The sequence below is a fragment of the Vulpes lagopus genome, chromosome 12, assembly GCF_018345385.1.
Source record: "Vulpes lagopus strain Blue_001 chromosome 12, ASM1834538v1, whole genome shotgun sequence".
In the NCBI taxonomy this organism is placed as follows: domain Eukaryota; kingdom Metazoa; phylum Chordata; class Mammalia; order Carnivora; family Canidae; genus Vulpes; species Vulpes lagopus.
The window spans coordinates 6,413,687-6,435,000 of NC_054835.1; the positions used below are offsets into that span (position 1 = coordinate 6,413,687).

At 48.5% G+C, this 21,314-nt stretch overlaps 2 protein-coding genes across 5 annotated transcripts in view; one reads left to right on the forward strand and one right to left on the reverse strand.

Moving 5' to 3' along the window:
- The window catches only part of ZER1 (zyg-11 related cell cycle regulator), a 30,853-nt gene extending 13,419 nt beyond the window's left edge, over positions 1-17,434 (reverse strand). Inside the window, exons 1-8 of one of the 4 annotated variants that reach the window (XM_041724317.1) lie at positions 17,235-17,434; positions 5,647-5,897; positions 3,533-3,683; positions 2,884-3,320; positions 2,416-2,592; positions 1,456-1,570; positions 1,144-1,290; positions 616-783 (exon numbers count right to left, since the gene is read on the reverse strand). In XM_041724317.1, the coding sequence (XP_041580251.1) occupies positions 616-783; positions 1,144-1,290; positions 1,456-1,570; positions 2,416-2,592; positions 2,884-3,320; positions 3,533-3,683; positions 5,647-5,804 (1,353 nt within the window). In that variant the 5' untranslated portion in view covers positions 5,805-5,897; positions 17,235-17,434. Of the gene's footprint in view, positions 1-609; positions 784-1,143; positions 1,291-1,455; positions 1,571-2,415; positions 2,593-2,883; positions 3,321-3,532; positions 3,684-5,646; positions 5,898-17,038; positions 17,183-17,234 lie in introns of those variants that run through there. The other 3 variants (XM_041724316.1, XM_041724313.1, XM_041724315.1) reach the window with 3 other exon arrangements.
- The window catches only part of TBC1D13 (TBC1 domain family member 13), a 28,559-nt gene continuing 23,859 nt past the window's right edge, over positions 16,615-21,314 (forward strand). The window contains exon 1 of the mRNA XM_041724319.1: positions 16,615-16,758. The gene's annotated coding sequence lies outside the window, so the exon portion shown is untranslated. The remainder of the gene's footprint in view (positions 16,759-21,314) is intronic.

Genomic DNA, 21,314 nt, shown 5'->3' on the forward strand with positions numbered 1-21,314 from the left:
AAATGGGAGATGTTCACAGTCATAAGACACTGATGAAATAAAAATCTATGTTATGCAAACAGTAAGTGCAGAATGACCCCATCTACTAAATAAACATGCACAGGCTAAATCCAGAACAACAGGTATCCAACATCAATAGTGGCTATCTCTGGGTGGCAGGATTGTTTCTTTTTTTCTTTATATATGTAATTATAAATTTTCTAAGGTAAAAATTTTTGTCACTTTTATAATAAAATCAGCTATTGGAAAACAATCCCCCACCCAGCAGAGCGTTACTGGGCAGAAGGGCTAAGGAGTCAGCCTGAGCAGAGGCCTGAGGCAGGAGAACAGGGTCCCTGAGTGGAGGGTGGCAGTGGGTGATGGACTGGTCAGGTGGGGACTGGTCAGGTGGGGCCAGGTTACAGGGTCTTGAATGTCAGGTCCCAGAGTCTGGGAGTGTACAGTGGGTAAGAGGGGTGGGGGTGGGGGGCAGTACAGAGCCAGGCAAAAAAGGGTTCGAACAAGCATGGCCTCATGAGGGACTAAGTTTGTGAGGCTGGGACACAGGGTGAACAGGAGGAGGGGTGGCTGGGCCAGAGCATGCAGGGCCATAGTGGGCAGGGGGCTCACCGTCACCTCCTGGTAGGATTCCATGCCATTCAGCACCACCTGGATGACCTGTCGGCGCAGCTTGATGCTCTGCTCTGAGCGGTACTCGGAATTGGTCAGGTAGAAGAGGGCAGCGCTGCCTGTGACTTGAATGTTCTTGTCATACTTGTGGCACTTGAGGGCTGTGATGACCAGCTATATGAAGACAGGGTAGGCCTGGGTTGGCAAGTCCTGTTAGAGTTGTGCAAGGCCAGGCCTAGGGCTCTGCAAGGGGGCCTGGAGAGGTCCTCTGGGGTACAGCTTTCCCCAATCCTGTTCTCTGAGAGCAGAAGTGAGGGCTGGGGGCAGAGACTAGGGCAGGGCCACAGTTCTGGGAAAAAGTGCTGGAATAAGTTAGGCCCTGCAGGCCTGGGGTTCAGGGGGGTAGGACTGCTCCTGTTCTGGGGAAGAGGTGCAGAGAAGAGATGGGGGCTCTGGGCACGCAGCTCAACCAAGTCTAACACCTGCCAAGTGGGGATGGACAGGAGACCGAGGACCCCCAGGGTTGAGGCTGACCTTCAAGGCCCGAAGAAGCTGGTTGCAGCGTTCGATACGCGCGATGTCAAAAAGTAGGTTGATGGCCCGTGAGGTAATCTCAGGCCTGTGCTCCGTATAGGCCTCTATGGCATTCAGCACCTGCTCCTCGTTTTTGTCACCACTTACCTGGAAATGGAACATGTTCAAAACCACCCGGAAGAAGCTAACTGGGGGATCCCCAGATGCCAGCTCCATCTCTAGATCCAGGGCAGACACCTTGGGGCCTCCATCCCGCCCCCTTCCTTGGTGCCAGGGCTCCCTATTCCTCCCCTCCCCGACTCCCTTTCTCACTTTGTAGGCGGGAATGTGTGTGAGGCGGCACAGAGAGGTCTCGAAGAGCCCTAGGAACTGCAGTGGCCTCTTCAGGGCCCGGAAAGGCATGATGCTGCTCTTGGAAGGCTCAATGCTGGGGGAAGAGGGTGTCAGGGTCAGTGGCGTATGGACTGGGGCTGCCCTGGGTTTAGGAGAGCTTCTCCTTGGGGGTAACTAAGCATTTACTTGGGGCCCTCTTCTAGGCCTTCCTGCCTCATCTTTTTTTTTTTTTTTCCTGCTTTTTAAGGACAGAGGACATAGATCCACACCTCCTGATGGAAGGGTAGCAAGGTCACATTGTATAACATGTGGGATGGGAGATATTGTTGCAGCCATCTTTGGAAAATACTATGTACCATTCTAGTGAGGATGTATTATTACCTTTATGTAAAGTTCTACCGACAATCATGAAGAGACACACCAATCAACCAAACCCTGCGAAAGTATGGCTGGGGGTAGGGCTTATAGCCAATTATAGCTGGATGGGTTTAAATGGGACCTCTCAACCAAACAAGCCAGGAAGCAACCTATCTGCTGTGAAACCTAATACATGGCAGATACTGCTGGCCCATCCAATCACCACCCATCTCTAGCCAGTCTGAGCATCCTAATTTCCTGGTCACTCCTCAAGCTTGTACCTTCCAGCCTTTCTGTATGCTGTTCCTTCTGCTGGGATACCTTTCCTCTGGCAAACTCAGGAGCTTTCAGGATAGCTTGGATGTCATTCCTCCTTCCTCCATCCTGATCCTCAGGGCAACCCCACAGCCCTGTGCCTCCCCTACCGCAGTCCTAATAATGGCTCCTCTGTCCCTACTAGTTCATACAGACTCAAAAGGGCAGGGCCTGATTCATTTCTTTATCTCCAGCACCCAGCATAGGACCTGGCATAGGGATGCTTGTTGGACACCCTGCTGGCAACCATGGCGGGTGGGTCCCCACCTAGTCTGCCCTGCCTCTTCGTCCATCTTAGAGATGCTGCAGTTCTCCAGGATCATGTGGCCAGAGATGTCCAGGGACATCAGGTTCCCCAGCTTTTGCACAAAGAGGCTCAGCACCTTGCGAGTCAGCTTGAACTTGTAGTAGCTGGAGAGGCGGTCTCGGGAGATGTCCAGGTGTCTGGAGATTGGAGTGGGGGTCACAGGTCAGGAGCTGGACACAGGTTGGGGCTGCCTCAGAGACCCTTGCTCTTTCAGCCCATGCCACAACTGCTCCAGGGCATTCTGGGGGAGAACCTGCTGGCACCCTAAGGCCCTGAACAGCCTTGATGCAGCCAAAACACTGGGTTTAAGAAAGGGGACTGCATCTTCCAAGCCCACTCCTGCCCAGCCAGGGGCTCCCAAGCCTCCTGGGACTGCCAACCCCCACCTCTCCACCCCTACTCCAGTGAGCTCTGGGCCAGCAGCTCACCGCAGCTTGTGCAGCTGGACGATGACCCGGATGTGGTCGTCTGACAGGTCCATGTTGTAGAGTACAAGGGACACCAGGCTGTCTTTCCACTGGGTCAGGAAGGCCGCATCGCTCGTCTGGATGCCCGAGAGGTCCAAGGCAGCCAGGGAGTTAAGTGGCCGTAGCAGGGACTCCACAGGGACCCCATCAATCATGCGGCCCAAGTTGAGGAAGCGTAGGCGGCTAAAGCCCTCAAAGGTAAAGTCCTTGACCAGCACCTGGCAGGTGGGGTTGACGAGGCACTCGTCTTCACAGCCCCCTGGGTTCTCCTCCTCATAGAAAATGTTTGCACAGCCGAAGAGGCTCAAGGACACCAGGGTGTGGCTAAAGCTCCTCAGCGTCTGCAGACTCTTGGCTGATAGCTTCTCGCAGTTGGTCAAGTACAGCTCTACCAGGTCCTAGCAGCAGGCACAGCTCTGTTATTGACACAGCCTCTCCCCACCCTCCAGGCCTGGCCCCAGACCACAGGTGGGCTCGCAGAAGGGCATGCACAAGGTAGGGGAGCGCCCAATTCTTGTGCTGGAGGCGAGCGCCCCGGCCCCGGACTCACTGACTGCTTCAGGCTGGCCTCCCCATGCCCATCCCCACTAGCTGGTGACGCAGGTCTCACCTGCTTGCGGATGGCCTCCAGGTCCTGGTCCTGCACCAGGTCCTCTCGGAGATGGATCCGGGTGAGGCGGGTGCTTCGGGGGTCAGAGAAAAGGCTGAAGAAGCTCTCATGCGGCTCAAAGTTGCAGGCGGCATTGACCAGCTCCACGTACCTGGGAGGGAAGAAGGCCTGGCTAGCGGGAAGGGCCCAGGGACCCTCATCCTCCCTCAAGGCTCGGCACCAGCCCTCCTATCTCTGAAACCTTCCCTCATCACTAGTCAGTAACTTCCATCTCCATCCCCTAGCCCTCTTTCTAACAGTACCGGAGTGGATCCTGATCTCCCTGCAGGTGAGACGAAGAGTGGCCCCAGGCATGAGGAGAGCAAAGGTGATGAAGGGACCTCCAATCAAGAGCAAATCCTAAACTCTTCTTCCTCAAACTGTACACATCTATTACAAACATACACGTCCATACTCCTCATCTTTAAACCAGCTCCTGTTCCTTGATCGGCTCCTCCCAGGACCCTTTTTAACAGGAAGATTAAGCCAAGGGGTTTAACACTTCCAGCTGGGTATAGGACAAGCGCCCAATAAGACCCTGTTTGAGATGACAGTTGATGCAAGAATCTCGGTCTGGTGGTTTTGGAGTCAAACATTCTGGAATCTAAATCCTGGCTTGGCTGTTCATTACCTGGGCAACTTCACACGAGTCATGGAACTTCCCCAGACTTTAGTTTTTTCATTTGTAAAATGGACATAACTCTGGTCTGCAAAGCATCCAAGCAAGTGCCTGATCCACCTTAAATGCTCAGAACATGCTTACAAGTCGGGCTCTGTCCTCAGATCACATAAAAGTTCCCACTTTTTTTTCTTTTCTTTTTCAGATTTATTTTATTTATGTTTTTCAGATTTATTTATTCATTTTAGAGAGAAAGTGAGCAAGCAAGGGGAGGGGCAGAGGGAGAGGGAGAGAAGCAGACTTCTTGCTGAGCATGGAGTCCAATGTGGGGCTCAAGTTCATAGTCCTGAGATCATGACCTGAGCCAAAATCAAGAGTCAGCTGCTCAATCGACTGAGCCACCCAGGCACCCCTAAAAATAAAATATTTAAAAACAAAATAAAATAGAGGGTGCCTGGTAGCTTAATTGAGCCCCTTGTCAGGCTCTGTACTCTGTGAGGAATCTGCTTGGTATTCTCTCTCTCTCTCTCTCTCCCTCCTGCTCATGCTCTCTCTCTCTCTCTCAAATAAATAAATCTTAAGAAAAAAAGATTTTATTTTTAAATAATCTCCACCCCCAGCATGAAGCTCAAACTCATAACCCCAAGATCAAGAGTCACACGCTCCACCAACTGAGCCAGCCAGGCACCCCACAAGTTCCCACTTTTATATGCAACTGTTTGCTCTAACAATTTCCTTTCTGGGCATCCAGACCGAACTTCCTGAGGTGAGTGAAAGTATATCCTATTGCTAGGACCCTCTAATAGTGAGGAGTCCCTTGGAGGGTCCACACAAAGATTTTCTGAATGATTTGATTCCTGGTCATGGATCCATTATTTGTTATCAGTACACACACAGGCATATACACACATATGGATCAGCACAGAACTCCTTTGTTTATTATGCAGGTTGCTTTTAATTTTCTTTAAAAAGATTTTATTTATTTATTTGTTTGAGAGAGAGAGCAGAGCAAGCGCGAGAGAGAGCAAGAGCCAGGGGGAAGGATGGGGGAGAATGAGAAGCAGGCTCCCTGCTGAGCAAGGGAGCCCATTGTGGGGCTCAATCCCAAGACCGTGGGATCATGACCTGAGCCAAAGGCTCTGACCTCTCATAGATGTAATGCGCACTTGCAATTATATACTCAAACACACCCCGTGCTGCAGATGCCCATGTGTGTATATACCCATTCCTAAACACAGACACCCCTCCACACACATACCAACAGGCACACATGTAACTTTATGGTTATGAATATACCAGTGTTCTCCTGTGCCCACTGATACCCAAGGGCATGCACACACCGTCACACATGTGTGTCCATAGCCACATCCCCACCTAGTGCACTTGACGGTCTCAGAGCCTCCACACTCTGTCAAGCTAAGACTCATGGCCGTGCCCCAGCCCCCCGCCTGCTCACTCATTGACAAGCCGGTCGCAGATCTCGCTGGGCAGGAAGATGTCTGGATGTAGTCGCAGAGTCTCCTTTTCCAGCAGGTAGCCCAACGTGCCATCCAGGTTGCGCAGGCAGAAGTCGGTGCAGAGGGCCATAAGGGACTCGGGGGTGTCAGACGCCATGCTGGGGGAGGCAGATGGACAGATCTAGGACAGGGGCCCCTAGGGGCAGTGGTGACTCTTCAGCACTCACAGGATCATTGGCAGAACCACAGCCTAGGGAACAAGAAGCAGCTAAGTGAGCCCCACATAAAAGTCACAACCACTGGCTGCCCTATGCCCACTCTCTAAGTAGGGAAACTGAGGAAATGTCATACTCAAATTAGCAGCTTAGCAGAAGCATGCCCCAGGGCTCCTGATTCCTTCCCTGCTCCCCTCTGCTATGCCACTAGCTATGTGTGCTTTGACCTGCAAAAAGAAGGGGCCTTGTCTAAGCATTTTTATCCCTTCACAGTGTCTGTGGGCAGACATGCATGTGCTGGGGATTCAATGTCTGGGTGAGGATAACAGGGTCTTTCATTAACAGTGACACTGGTGTGTCCCATACTATGTAACCTAATCCATAAACAGCTGTCACTGTGTGAACATTCCATATATACCAGGGCCTTATAGACATGTTGTCACTGAATCTGTAGAGGATTAAGAATGGAGGCTCCTCCCAAGAGAAGCGAAATAGATGTCCACATAAAAAATTATACATTAATGTTCACAGCAGTATTATTCATAATAGCCAGAAAGTGGAAACTCTTTCCATCAACTGATGCATGGATAAACAGAAGTGGTCTATCTATATAATGGAATATTATTCAGCCATAACGGGAATGAGGTATTGACACCTGCTACAACATGGACAGACCTTGAAAACACTGCTAAGTGAGAAAAACCAAACAAAAGGCCATATATTACATGATTCCATTTATATGAAATGTTCAGCCCAAATGGGCAAAGCTGTAGAGACAGAAATAGATTAGCGGCAGCCTAGGGCTGGGGGGTAGTGAGGAATGGAGAATGACTGCTAATGGGTAGAGTTTCTTCTGGGGTGATAAAAATGTTCGAAAATTGATTATGGTAGCAGTCACACACTCTGAATATACTAAAAACCACAGAATTATCTATGTTAAATAGGTATACTGTATGGTATAGGAACAGTAGCTCAATAAAACTGTTATTAAAAAACTAAAGTTAGGGGGTGCCTGGCTGGCTCAGTCAGAAGAGCATGTGACACTTGACTTGGGGTTGTGAGTTCAAGCCCCACCTTGGGCATAGAGACTATAGAACAAAAAAAAGAAAGAAAGAAAGAAAAGAAAAGTTGAGGCACGTGGCTGGCTCAGTTGGTGGAGCGTGTAACTCTTGATCTTGGGGTCGTGAGTGTAGAGATTACTAAAAAAAAAAAAAAAAAAAAAAAAAGCCTTAAAAAAAAAAAACCCCAACAACCCCTAAAGTTTCCTACTATCTTCATGACCTCGAGCTAGGTAAAGATTCCTTAAATAAGACTCATAAAGGAAAAATTATAAAGCAATCTGCATTGAAGTGAAGAAACTTCTGTTCATACATACACAAAAATTAATTGAAGATGGACCACAGACCTATATGTGAAGGGTAATACAACAAGGTTTCTTATTTATTTATTTATGATAGACACACAGTGAGAGAGAGAGAGAGGCAGAGACAGAAGCAGGCTCCATGCACCGGGAGCCCGACGTGGGACTCGATCCCGGGTCTCCAGGATCGCGCCCTGGGCCAAAGGCAGGCGCTAAACCACTGCGCCACCCAGGGATCCCCTACAACAAGGTTTCTAGAAGAAAACATAGGAGTCTATCTTATGATTTTAGAGTAGGCAATCATTTCTTAAACAAGGTACAAAAAACCCCTAGAAACCACAAAGAGGAATTAATTGTACTGCCTTAAAACATAACACTCTGTCCATCAAAAGATATTATTAAGAAAGAGAAAGGATAAGCCATAGACTAGAAGATATTTCCAATAATATATCCATCAAATGACTCATATTCAGTATATATAAACATTTTCTACAAATCTTTTTTTTTTTTTTAAAGATTTGGGGAATTTCTACACCCATTATGGGGCTTGAACTCACAACCCTGAGTTATATGCTCTACCGACTGAGCAAGCCGGGTGCTTCCAAATTATTTTTTCAAAAGATTTATTTATTAATTGAGAGAGAGAGAGAGAGAATGTGCATGCACATTTGTGCACATACACACAAGTGAGCAGGGTGAGGTGCGGAGGAAGAGGGAGAATCCCCAGCACACTCCCCACTGAGCAGAGCCCATCCCAGGGCTTGATCTATGAATCCTAAGGTCATGACCTGAGCTGAAATCAAGAGTCAGATGTTTAACCAACTGAACTACTCAAGCAACTCCTCCAAACTGTTTTTAAAAGGACATAGCAAAAAAAAAAAAAAAAAAAAAAAAAGGACATAGCATTCAACTAAAAAATGAGCAAAAGACTTGAATAGGTATTCCATAAAGGATAGAGAACATATGGAAACATATAGAAAAGGACTCAGCTTCATTAGTATCAGTAAAACCACCTGCGGTACCATTTTCCATCCACCAGAATGGCTCAACTGGAAACAATCCAGGCAATAACAAGCCTGTGCTGTGGTGAAGATGGAACAATGGGATGTCACCCAAGCTGCGGGTGGGAGTGCAAACTGGTGTGGATTGACAATATAACAGAATACTGTGTGACAATCTTCTAAAGCTGAATATGCACATATGTTCAATGTCCAGAAATTCCACTCCTAGGCATACACCCAACAGAGATGCACATATACATGTTCCCCCAAAGACACAAACTAGAATGTTTACAGAAGCATTATTCAGAATAGCTAAAACCAGAAAAGAGTCTGAATGCCCCTGACGTTAGAATGAATAATTACGGTATACTCACTAATGAAATTTCTTTTTTAAGATTTATTTATTTATTTATGACAGACACACAGAGAGAGAGGCAGAGACACAGGCAGAGGGAGAAGCAGGCTCCACACAGGGAGCCCGATGTGGGACTCGATCCCGGGTCTCCACGACCACACCCCGGGGTGAAGGCGGTGCTAAACTGCTGGGCCATTGGGGCTGCCCCTCACCAATGAAATTAAGGGAAATAAGAACATACAAATGATTGTTAACACAACAGCTTGGATGAACCTCCCAATGTTTAGTAAAAGGAGTTAGGCACAAAGAGCATATAACATATTACACACTGAATGAATCCATTCAAGTTTTACTCCATTGAGTTAAGAAAACAACAGAATAATCTGATCTATGGTAATAGAAGATAGGACTGCAGTTACTTTGTGGATTTGGCTGGGTGCTGAGAAGCTTCTAGTCCCTCATCTGAGTGCTAGATATACAGATATGTTCACTTTGTGAATATTTGGGACCTGTATACTATGATGTGTGATTTTAAAAAATGTATAATTCAATAAAAGTTAAGAAAATGACCTGAACACCAAAGAGGTCCACATTTAGATGCGGCTGGAGTTCATTAAGTGATGCTGAGAGTGTAGCTCCTCAGCGACAAGTGGCTGAGAGAGAATGAAAACTGAACCTTCACATTCGAAGTGAGTGAACAAGATAGAAAACAGTCAACCATTTACAGAACCAAAGAAAGTAAGGAATTAATCCAAACTATCTTCCTCCCAGAGTCTATATCAGAAAGGGGAGGAAATAGGCAAAATGAATCCATGGTGTTAGAAGTCAGGGTAGCGATTCCCTTTGCAGAGAAGCAGTGATTAGGATCCCTGGGTGGCGCAGCGGTTTGGCGCCTGCCTTTGGCCCAGAGCGCGATCCTGGAGACCCGGGATCGAATCCCACATCAGGCTCCCGGCGCATGGAGCCTGCTTCTCCCTCTGCCTGTGTCTCTGCCTCTCTCTCTTTCTCTCTGTATGACTATCATAAATAAATAAAATTAAAAAAAAAAAAAAGAAGCAGTGATTAGAAAGTGGCAGGGAGGCCTCAGCGAAGGTATGTTCACTTGTGGAAATTCATCAGACTGTCCAGTCACCCTTTCCAGGCCTTTCCCTAGCTAGTTTGTACTTCAATAGGTTTTTTTTTTTTTTTTAATTGCAGGTTCTGTCATCAGATAGATCTATGTTTCAACCCAGTTCTACAATTCACTATAAATTACTTAAACTCTCTGGACCTCAGTTTCCTCATCTGGAAAATGGGGATAATAATCCCCACTTCACGGGGCTGCTGGGGAGCCCCATGCATGTTGGGGAAACGCTTGGTCTCACACTTTAAGAGACTAAGTACACAAGAAATAGTTATGATCCCATCTTGCAGATGAGAAAACTCAAGCTCAGAGAGGTTGCTCTGTCTGAAGTGGGATTTGAACCTGGTCTCTGGATTCCCTCATGTCACCCCTTGGAAAGTTCTGAAGGAGTTCAGGGCCCAACATTGCCCCTGGCTTCCTGGAAACCGGAAGTTAAGTTGAATTTGAGTCTTCTGGGTGGCTCTAAAAATCTGGTCGTGGCCACAGAGCCCTATGCCCTCTGGAGTCACAAGCTCTAACTTCTGGTGCCACCACTTACTGATGACAGTGCTCTGAGAGCTCTGGAGTCAGGCCCACCCAGCTTCTAGTTCCAGCCCTACCACTTAAGAGCAGATGAACTTGAGCAAGTGTCTTCACCTCTCTGTGCTTCGGTTTCTTCTCTAAAAAAGAGGGCACTGTGAGAGGATAACATGGAATATTGGAGCTTAGCCTGGCACATGGTCCGTGGTAACTGCTCAATGAAAATCGGCTATTATTACAACTACTGTTATCACCATCACCATCATCATCCCCTTCTCCTGCCTCACCTGCCTTGGTCCCCAACACAGTAGGGTCTGCTCCTGCCCAGTGCCAGGCCTGTGCTCTCTAGGCCTGGTATCTTGCCACAAAGGCCTGTGGTGCCAGCTGTCCCACTGGCTGTGTGCCACCCTTGAGGGAAGGCACAATAAACAGGCTGCCTGGGCACTGGGCATGATCTTCCTTTACCTTCATTCACTTCCAGATCTTCCCTGGGAAACAGGAGTCTGGGAAGCACCGCTGGCAGCAAAGCATACCCTGCTGGAAACTGGGTCCATGTCTTTGAGCAGTCACTCAAGGCCTCCTGAACCACAGCCAGCCTTCTGGCCCCTACTGTAGCCAGCCTGGCCTCCTTCGTGGTACTGGCAACAGGCCCTACGCACAGGGTCACCTTCAGACCTTTGCTCAGCCAGTTTTCTTTCAACTGGGAGCATCCCAAGTCAATGCATTACCCCACTTTCTATTCTAAATACTATTCCCACCCTCAAAACACATCTGTGTCCCTCCTCCAGGAAGCATCCCCAGCCACGCACACTCCAGCCCACACTCCACACCATTTTGAAGGCCCCTTCACTAGCTGCTCCTTGTATATCTCAGGCTTTAATATCAACATCACTTCCCTGCTCTGTGCACCCTTGACCCCACTGTAACAACTAACACTTTGAACCTAATGCTGGTTTAGTTATGGGCTTCCTTGCCAGGTGGCCAGTTCCATGAAGGCAGGAACTGAGCTGTCTTGTGTGGCATCACCCTGCACTGAGCTCAGGCCACTTATTTATCTACTCAGTAGCACTGTGGGTTCAGTGGCAAGTGAAACCAGACAACGTCCTCATCCTTATGGAGCAAACTGACTCTGAGGGAGACAGACATCCACCTAATAAGCACACAAACCCCACACCAAGTCACTGGGACCAATGTTCTGAAGGAGAAAGAGGCACCTGGGACTCTGAATACCTATGCCAGGGGAACTGCCCTGGACTGGGGAGTCATGGGCAGGCTTCCTTGGAAGTGACATTTCAGCTGCAACCCAAAAGATGAATCATAGTTAACTGGTGGTGGGGAGAGAAGGAAAAGGCATTCCAGGAAGAAGGAATAGATGTGCACAGTCTGAAAGGTCAGAGGGTATGGGATGCTGGTACCACAGGCCCTATTCCAAGATAATCTGCTGGACAAAGGAAGTGTTGAATACCCTGTGTGGGCCTGATACATTGTAGGGTTTCAACACATGCCTGTGGAAGAGACGAGAGAGATTGTAGGTTGTGCCAGACATGGAACCCGGGGGACAAGGCACACTCTTGCATCCTCCCTGCCCACTGTGCCAGGATAGGGGGAGGCCCCAGTAGCCACAGAGGAACTCCCACCACTCTGAATGACAGAGTGGCACCAGGGGTTTTGCCTTTTCTGCAGGATTGAGCCCAGTTACCCAGGTACCTACCAGGACCTACCCCTGCTCCCCAGGTAGAAGAAATACTACCCTTTCAGCCACTAACGTCATCCCAACCTGCTCTCCTCAAGACAAACCAGGCAGATGGTACCATCTGCTAACACTCTTTGGTGTGAGCTGGAGGATGAAGGGGCTGTCGTCATCTTGGCACAGAGGCTGAGAGGCCTGGGGCGGCCTACCTCTTGTGCCCCATGCAGGTCTGGCGCCTACCAGACACAGCCATCTCTACCCTCCCCATCTCTACCCTCCCCATTCCCACCCAAGGGCTCCTCATTCCTGTGGCAAGCACTGGCATCTGGAATTCTGGTAACTGGCGACACAGGAAACTCTGATTATGAGAGTACACCACACAATAAGAAGAATCTTATGTCTTTCTCCATCCCTTCTCTAGCAGGTTCCATCCTGAGCTCTGACATGGGGGGCAGGGAGGGCAGGCAGCAGAGAAGACACAAAAGAGAAGCGGTGGCCACAATCTCCATACTGGTTGCTTCCAGGTGGGATGCTGAGCCCCTCACGCTGTGGGACATATAGTTCCTTATTTAGCCGATGACATTCCCTAGGATCCTGTACTTGAAGCTAATTGTCATTCGTATAACAATTGTGGAACAACACTTCCCATAGCCCGTGAGCTCCTAGAGGATGGGAACCCATTCTGCTTGCAGGCTCCCGGATCCTCTGTGCCAGCCTGTGCCTAGCACGCGTTAGAATGAAGGTTTGCCTTTGCGCTGACCTCACTATAGCAGCTGAGGTATTGACTATTGACTGTTACCCCTCAGAGATACTGAGGTTTGCCTGAAATCACACAACTGACGACAGAGGACGCCATCCTAAACCAAACCCATGCTTCTCATTGCACCACAGGGTCTTCCGTACATGCAGTGCAGCAGGGAGAGAAACTGCGGACCAGAGGGAGCATGGGACCCCACCAGCGGCCCAACACCGGCTGAGAGGCTGGGGAGCCAGAAGCTTGAGCCTTGGAGCAGCGCCCACCTTGTGAAATATTAACCCAAGTGCGGGGGGTGGGGGGGGTGGGAATTCAAACAAATGCCCTATTTACAGAAGCTGGAAGCTTTCCAGGAGGGAGCAGATCCCAGGCCAGATATTGGGGGTTGGGAAGCTGCCATGAGGGGAGTCAGGGCAAGTGCCAGCATCTCCCAGGGGCCAGGGTGCAGGCCAGGGTTGGAAAGCATCCCAAGGGGTTGCTGGCCTCCCGAGCCTAATATGCAAAGCAGGTGACATTAAGAAGATGCAGAAATGGAATGAAGGGATGCACCTCACTGCTCACTGGTGCCACCTGGAGGCAGAGGGGCCTCGGGGATACCTGGGTTCCAAGCTTGCACTCAAACTTCATGATCACACCACACCCAGGCTGAGTACAATACTCCAAGAATTCTAAGTACTCAATATCCTTTAGGTCATTTAATTCCCTGAGCAACCACACGAAGCAGGAGTTATTAAAGCCTACAACTAACAAAAATAATAATAAAACCTACAACTTACAAATAGGCAGCTGAGGCTCTGAGTGGCCAAGTATCTGCCATGGACTATGTATAGGTACAAGGGTCTATCTGTACTTAGCAACAGACAGACATGTATACTTTAGATGAGACTCCAGAGTGTTAAGCTTTCCATGCATGTTCTCACTAAAGGCACAAATAACTTATGAGGGACATATTATTTTGTTTTCCAGATGAACAAACCATGGTTCAAAGATGTGTGATGACCTGCCCAAGGTCCCCCAGCAGGTGCCTGGCTCTCTCTCTCATGACGCTATGGGCAGAACTATTTCTCCCTGCCTCAGGGCTTGTTTCTGCTGCTGAGGCTTCACTGACTCCTTACAGCTCTGAGTGTCCTTAGGCACTGAGCGCAGATGATCTGTTATTGCTGATAACAGTCCTATGAGCATATATCATTTTGACCCACAACTAGAAGCTTCCTAGTGGGGACGCTGGTGACGCAGGGCATCTCCATGACACAGTGGGTGTGTGGCTGGTTGGGTGAAGATGAAGGAGCTTCAGCTGTTATGATGAGATCCCCAAGCAATATTTACCAGCCTCAATATTCATCAGGGTCCTTTATCAGTCAATGTGTTGCGGAACGCCACCTACCTTGTAGGGTTTGCTGAGGAGATGCCATGAAATAATGTCCAGAAGGTGGTGACCAATCATTATGGAGTGCTCTCCTAGGAATAATGCTTGAGGAGAGCCTTCTGTTTGTTTTGGAAGGTGAAAAATCAGCTTTAGTGACTGAGCCAGATAAAGAAAGTTGGTCCCAAAATAGATGACCCAACAGGGGTCCGTGAAGTGGCATTTCAGGAGTCAAGAACAGCTGAGGTACCGACAGCATTAATAATAATAACAAGAACTGGGCAGCCTCGGTGGCGCAGCGGTTTAGCGCCGCCTGCAGCCCAGGGCGTGATCCTGAAGACCTGGGATTGAGTCCCATGTCAGGCTCTCTGCATGGAGCCTGCTTCTCCCTCTGCCTGTGTCTCTGCCTCTCTCTCTCTCTGCATCTCTATGAATAAATAAATAAATAATCTTAAAAAATAATAATAACAAGAACTGTTCTCTACCTTTGTAGAGTGCTTTAGAGTGCTCCAAATTCTTTCACCACTTATGTCTCATTTCATCCTTCCAACAGCCTTCAGGGTTAATATACAGATGGGAAAACTGAAGCCCAGATGGGATGGAACTTGCCCAAGTTCACACGGTGAGCTAGCAGCAGAGCTGGAGCTTGAACCCAGGGCCCCAGGTGGCTAGTCCTAGGTTCTAGCCACAACAGCTGCTCGGATATGCTGGCTCTCAGCATCCAAGAGCTTTGACTTTTCATTTTTAAATCATCTGGTCCAGTCACCCTGTTCAGTTTATGACCCAGACCTGATGATAAAGTCCAGGCTTAAGGGGTGAGCAGGGAGATCAGCCATTATTCCACTCCCTATAAGGCAGGCTGCAAAATCTTAGCCTCTGCTGGGTACTTCTTCGATTAACACTCGCCATCAGCAGATCAGCCACACATACCCCAACCACGTCTGGAACCAACATAGACCACCCTTCCCAACCTATCCTCATGTCACATTTCTGTCGGCAGTATCATTTTGTCCATTTTACATGGCAGAATGGGGATTTGCTGTGCTCTTTTTAAAAAGACACTCAGAGCTGTAAGGTGTCAGTGAACCCCCACCACCTTCTACTGGCATCAAGAAATCCAAGACCAAGCTACCATCCTCCCTGTAGGATATGCAAGCATTGTTCCCACTGAGGGGTGACAGGAATCCACTGTGTCCCTCCCACCCACCCTGTTCTGCAAAATTCTACTAGCTCAGGGAGGCAGCCAGAGCTGGTGGCACCACCAGCTGGTGCTAAAAAGAAAGGCTTTGAGATAGACACATGCAAACAGTTCCTCATCACGGCTACTGCCATCATCACAACTGTTAGATACCAAGTACTTAAACCATGCTAAACAGTGTGCTAAGCACTTCAGTGCTTGATGTCTCATTAAGCCCAACAACCCTATTTTACAGATGAGGACAATGAGATGGTCCCTTGCCCAAGTTCTCACAACCAGGAAGCAGCCACATGACCTAACTACAGTGCTCTATGGCCGTCCTTTTGGTATTAATTCCATCAATGGTCACTACAAAGATAGAAAAAGAGTACTTATAATGCCAGGCCATGGCAGCCCGGCGGGCTCAGGGGTTTAGCGCCACCTTCAGCCCGGGGCCTGATCCTGGAGACCTGGGATTGAGTCCCACGTCAGGCTCCATGCATGGAGCCTGCTTCTCCCTCTGCCTGTCTCTCTCTCTCTCTCTCATGAATAAAAAAAAAAAAAAAAAAAAAAAAAAAAAAAAAAAAAAAATGCCGGGCCAGAGCATAATGGCTATTTGTCATCTAAGACAAATCTGTTTTCTCTGACCACCATGTTTGTACAGTTCTGACAGGGTGTTCCTTTAGATACTCAGGGACCCTGTATCACAGAGACAGCCCCCGACATTCTCCCCACCATTATCTGGCTCCCACTCTTCCCATCCTTCACTTTGCTCCAACTCTATTGTCCTCTTGTTGTTTCTCAAAATCATCAGATGTATAACCTCAGGACCTTTGCACTTGTTGTTGAATGCTCTGTCTGTAGACAGATGCGTGGCTTGCTCCCTCCCTCCCTTCAGATGTCACCTTATTAGAGACTTTGCTCAGATATCACCTTATTAGCAACCTTTTCTGATCAACGTCTCCAAAAAGGTGACCCCACTCTCTGGCCCTTGTCATGGCCCTTCCTGCTTTATTCTTCTCCATGGACACTCTACATATTACAGGTTTCTTATTTTCTGAATGAAGCAATAAACTGAAACAGAGACCCCTCACCACTGGCAACCACCTCCTGCTCTAAGCTTGGCCTCCTGTAACTCTTTTCAAAGCTGTCTTCCAATACTCATTCTAACCATTTTGAACCCTGAAAAGAAACATTCTGTAGGAAAGATTACAGGGGGTGTTTTTCCCCCGTGGAGGCATGAGCCTTCTTCCCCCTCCCTAATGAGCCAAGCCCAATGACAGGCAAAGGCAAAGACTGGAAATCTTGGACTCCTTGGGCCAAAGAGCAGCCAAGTCAATTTCCACCCACAAAACTGTAATGGCCAGCAGTCAGTTTCACTTTCAACTCACCTATCAGGCTCCCTTGCCCCTCAGGTTTGCAATCCAAGCCCATCCCTTTCTCATCCTGCTGGATTTCCTGCACCTTGTCATCCCTTTTGGGAGCCGTTCCAGAACCCAAGCCGTCCCTGAGCTTTTAAGCATGGCTTTGGTGGAACTTAAGCTCGTCCAACAGGTAGGAGGGGCAGAGGCTGGTTCTTTGGATCCTATATGGATCCCCCATTTTGTAGGGGCATCCGACAGGGCGTCATTTTCTTTCGGGAGGAAGGGAGCTCAGTTTTAAAGGCACGTTTCTCAGACCTGGCAGCAGGGGCAGAGAAAGGAGCCCTCCCACCATTGGCCGCAATGGACCTGTGCAATAGGTTGCAGCAGCGATGCCGAGGCGCCTGAGGCAGAAGGGAAAGGGGACGGACGCAGATAAATCCCTCCGCCCCGGGAGCGGACGGGATGCTTACTGGCTTCCTCCGCGAGGAAAGCAAGCGATGCGGCCCGGGGGAATCCGGAGCCACAGCGCCAGGGAGACAGGGCATCTCGTCAGGCTAGGGCCGGGGTCTGCGGGAGACGGGGGTCGGCGGGGCGGAGCTTGGGATCCCGGGGACTGGAGCCCCGCGTGGGAGGGGGTCGCGCCGGGGGGGACCCCGTGGCCGTTACCTTGCCCTTAGGGCTGCGGGCGGGGCTGAGGGCCGCCGGGTGCTGGCTCTGGGGCCCGGCCCCTCCCCCGATCCGGCTCCTGAGGCTCGGAGCCTGCAGCCGCCGCCGCCTCCGCTGTCAACAAACCCGGGGCGCGTCACTTCCGGGGCCGCCCCTTAGCAACAGCGAACGGGTTCCCCCGACAGGTCCCGCGGCGAACGCGGGCGGTGGCGGCCGAAGGTTCCGGGGCGCGCGCGGCGGCTCCTCTCCCGGCGGGGCCGGGGCTGCGGGCTGCGGAGTGTGGGTGGGCCCCGCTGGGTCCCGAGCACGCTGCTCCGGGGGCTCCCTTGCCTCGGAGTAGGGGGGGCCCGCTGGGGCCGGCAGACCAGAGGAGCCCGGGCAGTGGTGACGGGCGGGACGGACTCCACCTCCCGCGTCAGCGCCGACGTCTCTCTGGGCGCCCCCTGTCGCCGCCCCCCCGCGCCCCATTGAACGTCCCCCCGCCCCCCACCCAGCTCCGCAGGTAGCGCTCCCACGCGGCCCCGCGCGCCCGCTTCCCCCGCTGCTTAACGGGCCGCCACGTGGGGGCGTGGGAGTCGCTTGGCGCCTACGTTTCCCTGGGCCTCGGGTCCAGTCACCCAGTCCTGGGGGTCGCGCAGATCTCCCCCCTGCCATCCCCTGAGCGGGGTTTTCTCCCACTTAGAACTCCCCTGCTTACAACCCCTGACACGGGCCACTAGGATCACCTCTCCAGGCTCTTGTCCTCCTCCTCCGACTTGCCCTCCCTCCCATTCTCCAATCCACACAGCTTTAAAGCATCTTTGGGTCTTTTTTTTTTTTTTTTTTTAAGATTTTATGCATTTATTAATGAGAGACACACACAGAGAAAAGCAGGCTCCATGCAGGGAGCCCGTCGAGGGACTCGATCCCAGGAACCTGGGATCACACCCTGGGCCGAAGGCAGGTGCCAAACCGCTGAGCCACACAGGGATCCCATCTTTGGGTCTTTGAATGATCTTCTTCTCTCCTATGGGCTCAAATAATCTTCCCAACGGACCGCTCTCGCTGTGTACATAGCCAGCTTGCTCTTTCTTCCACCTTCTGGGCTCAGTTTAGAAGCTACTTTCTTGACATATCCGCTCCCCCCCCCCCCCGCCAATTCTTCTTCTCCTTCTCCTTCTCCTTCTCCTTCTCCTTCTCCTTCTCCTTCTCCTTCTCCTTCTCTTCTTCTCCTTCCCCTTCTCCCTCCCCCTCCCCTCCCCCTCCTCCTCCTCCTCCTCCTCCTCTTCCTCCTCCTCCTCCTCCTCTTCTTCTTCTTCTTCTTCTTCTTCTTCTTCTTCTTCTTCTTCTTCTTCTTCCTCCTCCTCCTCTTTCCTCTTCTTCCTCCTTCCTCTTCTTTCTTCTTTCTTCTTTCTTCTTCTCTATTTATTCATGAGAGACACAGAGGCAGAGACATAAGAGGAGGGAGAAGCAGGCTCCCTGTAGTGCAACTGATGTGGACTCCATCCCAGGACCCGAGGATCAGGACCTGAGCCAAAGGCAGACGCTCAACCACTGAGCCACCCAGGTGCCCCTGCCTCATCAATACTAATGCCTTGACTGCTTTTGTGCATGTTTTTAAATTTTGCATATTATATTTTAGTCTTCAACCATATGCAGCTATGTTTGTACAATTTTGAATCCTTTGAAAAGTCTATTGATGGTTTCAAATTACTAAAAGACCTGCTTGCAAAATAAACAAAAACACACCCAAGTACTTCAGAAATAAATATATGGTGGGGGGGAAAAATGAAAATCCCCACTCAAACCCTAACCCAACCCCAATTTCATCCCCTTCCCCAGAGATGACCATTCTTAGCAGTTTGGTGAGGATCCCTGTATATATATATATATATATATATATATATATATATATATATATATATATAAAATCACAATGAGATACAACTTCATATTCTTAGACCACTCTAAGACCACATCTGATCAAAGGAATAGACAATAACAGGTATTACTGAGGAGGTAGAGAGATGGGAACTCTAGTATATTGCTGGTGGGAATTTTGAAAGGAGCAGCTGCTTTGGAAAACAGTTTGGCAGTTCCTCTAAAAGTTAGACGGAGTTATCATGTGACACAGCAATTCCATTCCTAGGTATATACCCCAAGGAAAATGTTCATAGCAGCATTATTCATAATAGTCAAGAAGTGGAAATAGCCCAAATGTCTTATCAACTGGAACATGGGAATGATATGACATATGTTCATACAATGGAATATTATTTGGCAATAAAAAGGAATGAAGTGCTGACATGTTACAACATAGATGGACCTTGAAAATGTGCCAAATGAAAGAAACCAGTCACAAAAGGCCATACTGTATGAGTCTATTCATATGTTCAGGATAGACAGATCTATAGATCTATAGATCCGCCTTCAGCCCAGGGTGTGATGGAGACCTGGGATAGAGTCCCATGTCGGGCTCCCTGCATGGAGCCTCTCTCTCTCTCTCTCTCTCTCTCTCATAAATAAATAAAATCTTAAAAAAATAAATGTGTAGAATATGAGTTATATCCCAGTAAAGCAGTTAAAACGCACTTATAGGGATGGCTGGGTGGTTCAGTGGTTGAGCATCTGTCTTCGGCTCAGGGTGTGTTCCGGGGTTCTGGGATTGAGTCCTATATGGGTTCCCAAGTAGCCTGCTTCTCCCTCTGCTTATGACTCTGCCTCTGCCTCTCTCTGTGTGTCTCTCAGGAATAAATAAAATATTTTTAAAAATCTTAAAATGCACTTATATTTTTATTTTATTTTCAGAAAGAGAGAGTGTTTGAGTATGAGTGGCAGGGGGTGTTAGTGGTGGGTGGCAGAGGTAGAGAAAGAGAATCTTAAGCAGTTTCTATGCCCATCATAGAGCCTGACTGTACACTCCTCTGGGGTTGATTTCATGACCCTGAGATCTTGATCAGAGCCAAAATTAAGTGTCCCACATGCTTAACCGAATGAACCACCCAGGCTCCCCTATCCCTTGTGGATAGAGATGCAAACATTCTGTTAGGAATTTTTAACAAAATAAAAACTTAACGGGACGCCTGGGTGGCTCAGCGGTTGAGCGTCTGCCTTTGGCTCAGGTTGTGATCCTGGAGTCCTGGAATCAAGTCTCACATCAGGCTCCCTGCAGGGAGCCTGCTTTTCCCTCTGCCTGTGTCTCTGCCTCTCTCTCATGAATGAATGAATGAATGAATGAATGAATAAATAAATAAATAAAATCTTAAAAAAAAAGAAGAAAAACTTAACAAAATACATTGAATTCTCAATAGAATAGACCACAGAGTCCATGGTAACTTGTTACAGAAGTCTGAGGCAATGAAAACAATAGTCTGTATAGAAAGTTCTAGGGAATCTACAAAAAAGCTTCTCAAACTAATGAGTGAGTTTAGCAAGATTTCAGGATACAAGTTAAATAAAAGCAATTAAAAGTAAATATTAAATAATAATTTGTTATAAATTAATTTTATTAGCGGTGCCTTCCTGGCTTAGTAGAGCATGTGACTCTTGATCTTGGGTTTGTGAACGGGAGGCCTACATTAGGTGTAGAGATTACTTAAATAAATAAAACCTAAAAAATTAATTTTGTTATTATAAATAATAATAAAATTTAAAAGAATGGTATCTCTGCACTGAGGAGGGCACTTGACTGAATGAGCACTGGGTGTTAGGCTATATGTTGGCAAATCAAAATTAAATAAAAACAAATGTAAAAAAACAAAACAAAACTGGTATCTCTGTATTCCAGTAACAAATAGTTGGAAATGGAAATTTAAAAATACCACTTATGATAGCAACAGAAGTATGAGATATTTGGGGATAAATCTGACTAATTATGCATAAGACTTCTACCTTGGAAACTACAAAGCATTGCTGAGAGATATTAAAGACTTAAATAAATGGAGAAGAATTTTACGTTCATGGAACAGGTGATTCAGTAGTGTTAAGGTATCGATTATTTGCAAATTGATCTATAGATTCAGTGCAGTCCCAATAAAAATCCCAGCAAAAAGAAAAATTCCAGCAACTTTTTTTGCCCTAGAAAATCACAAGCTGATTCTG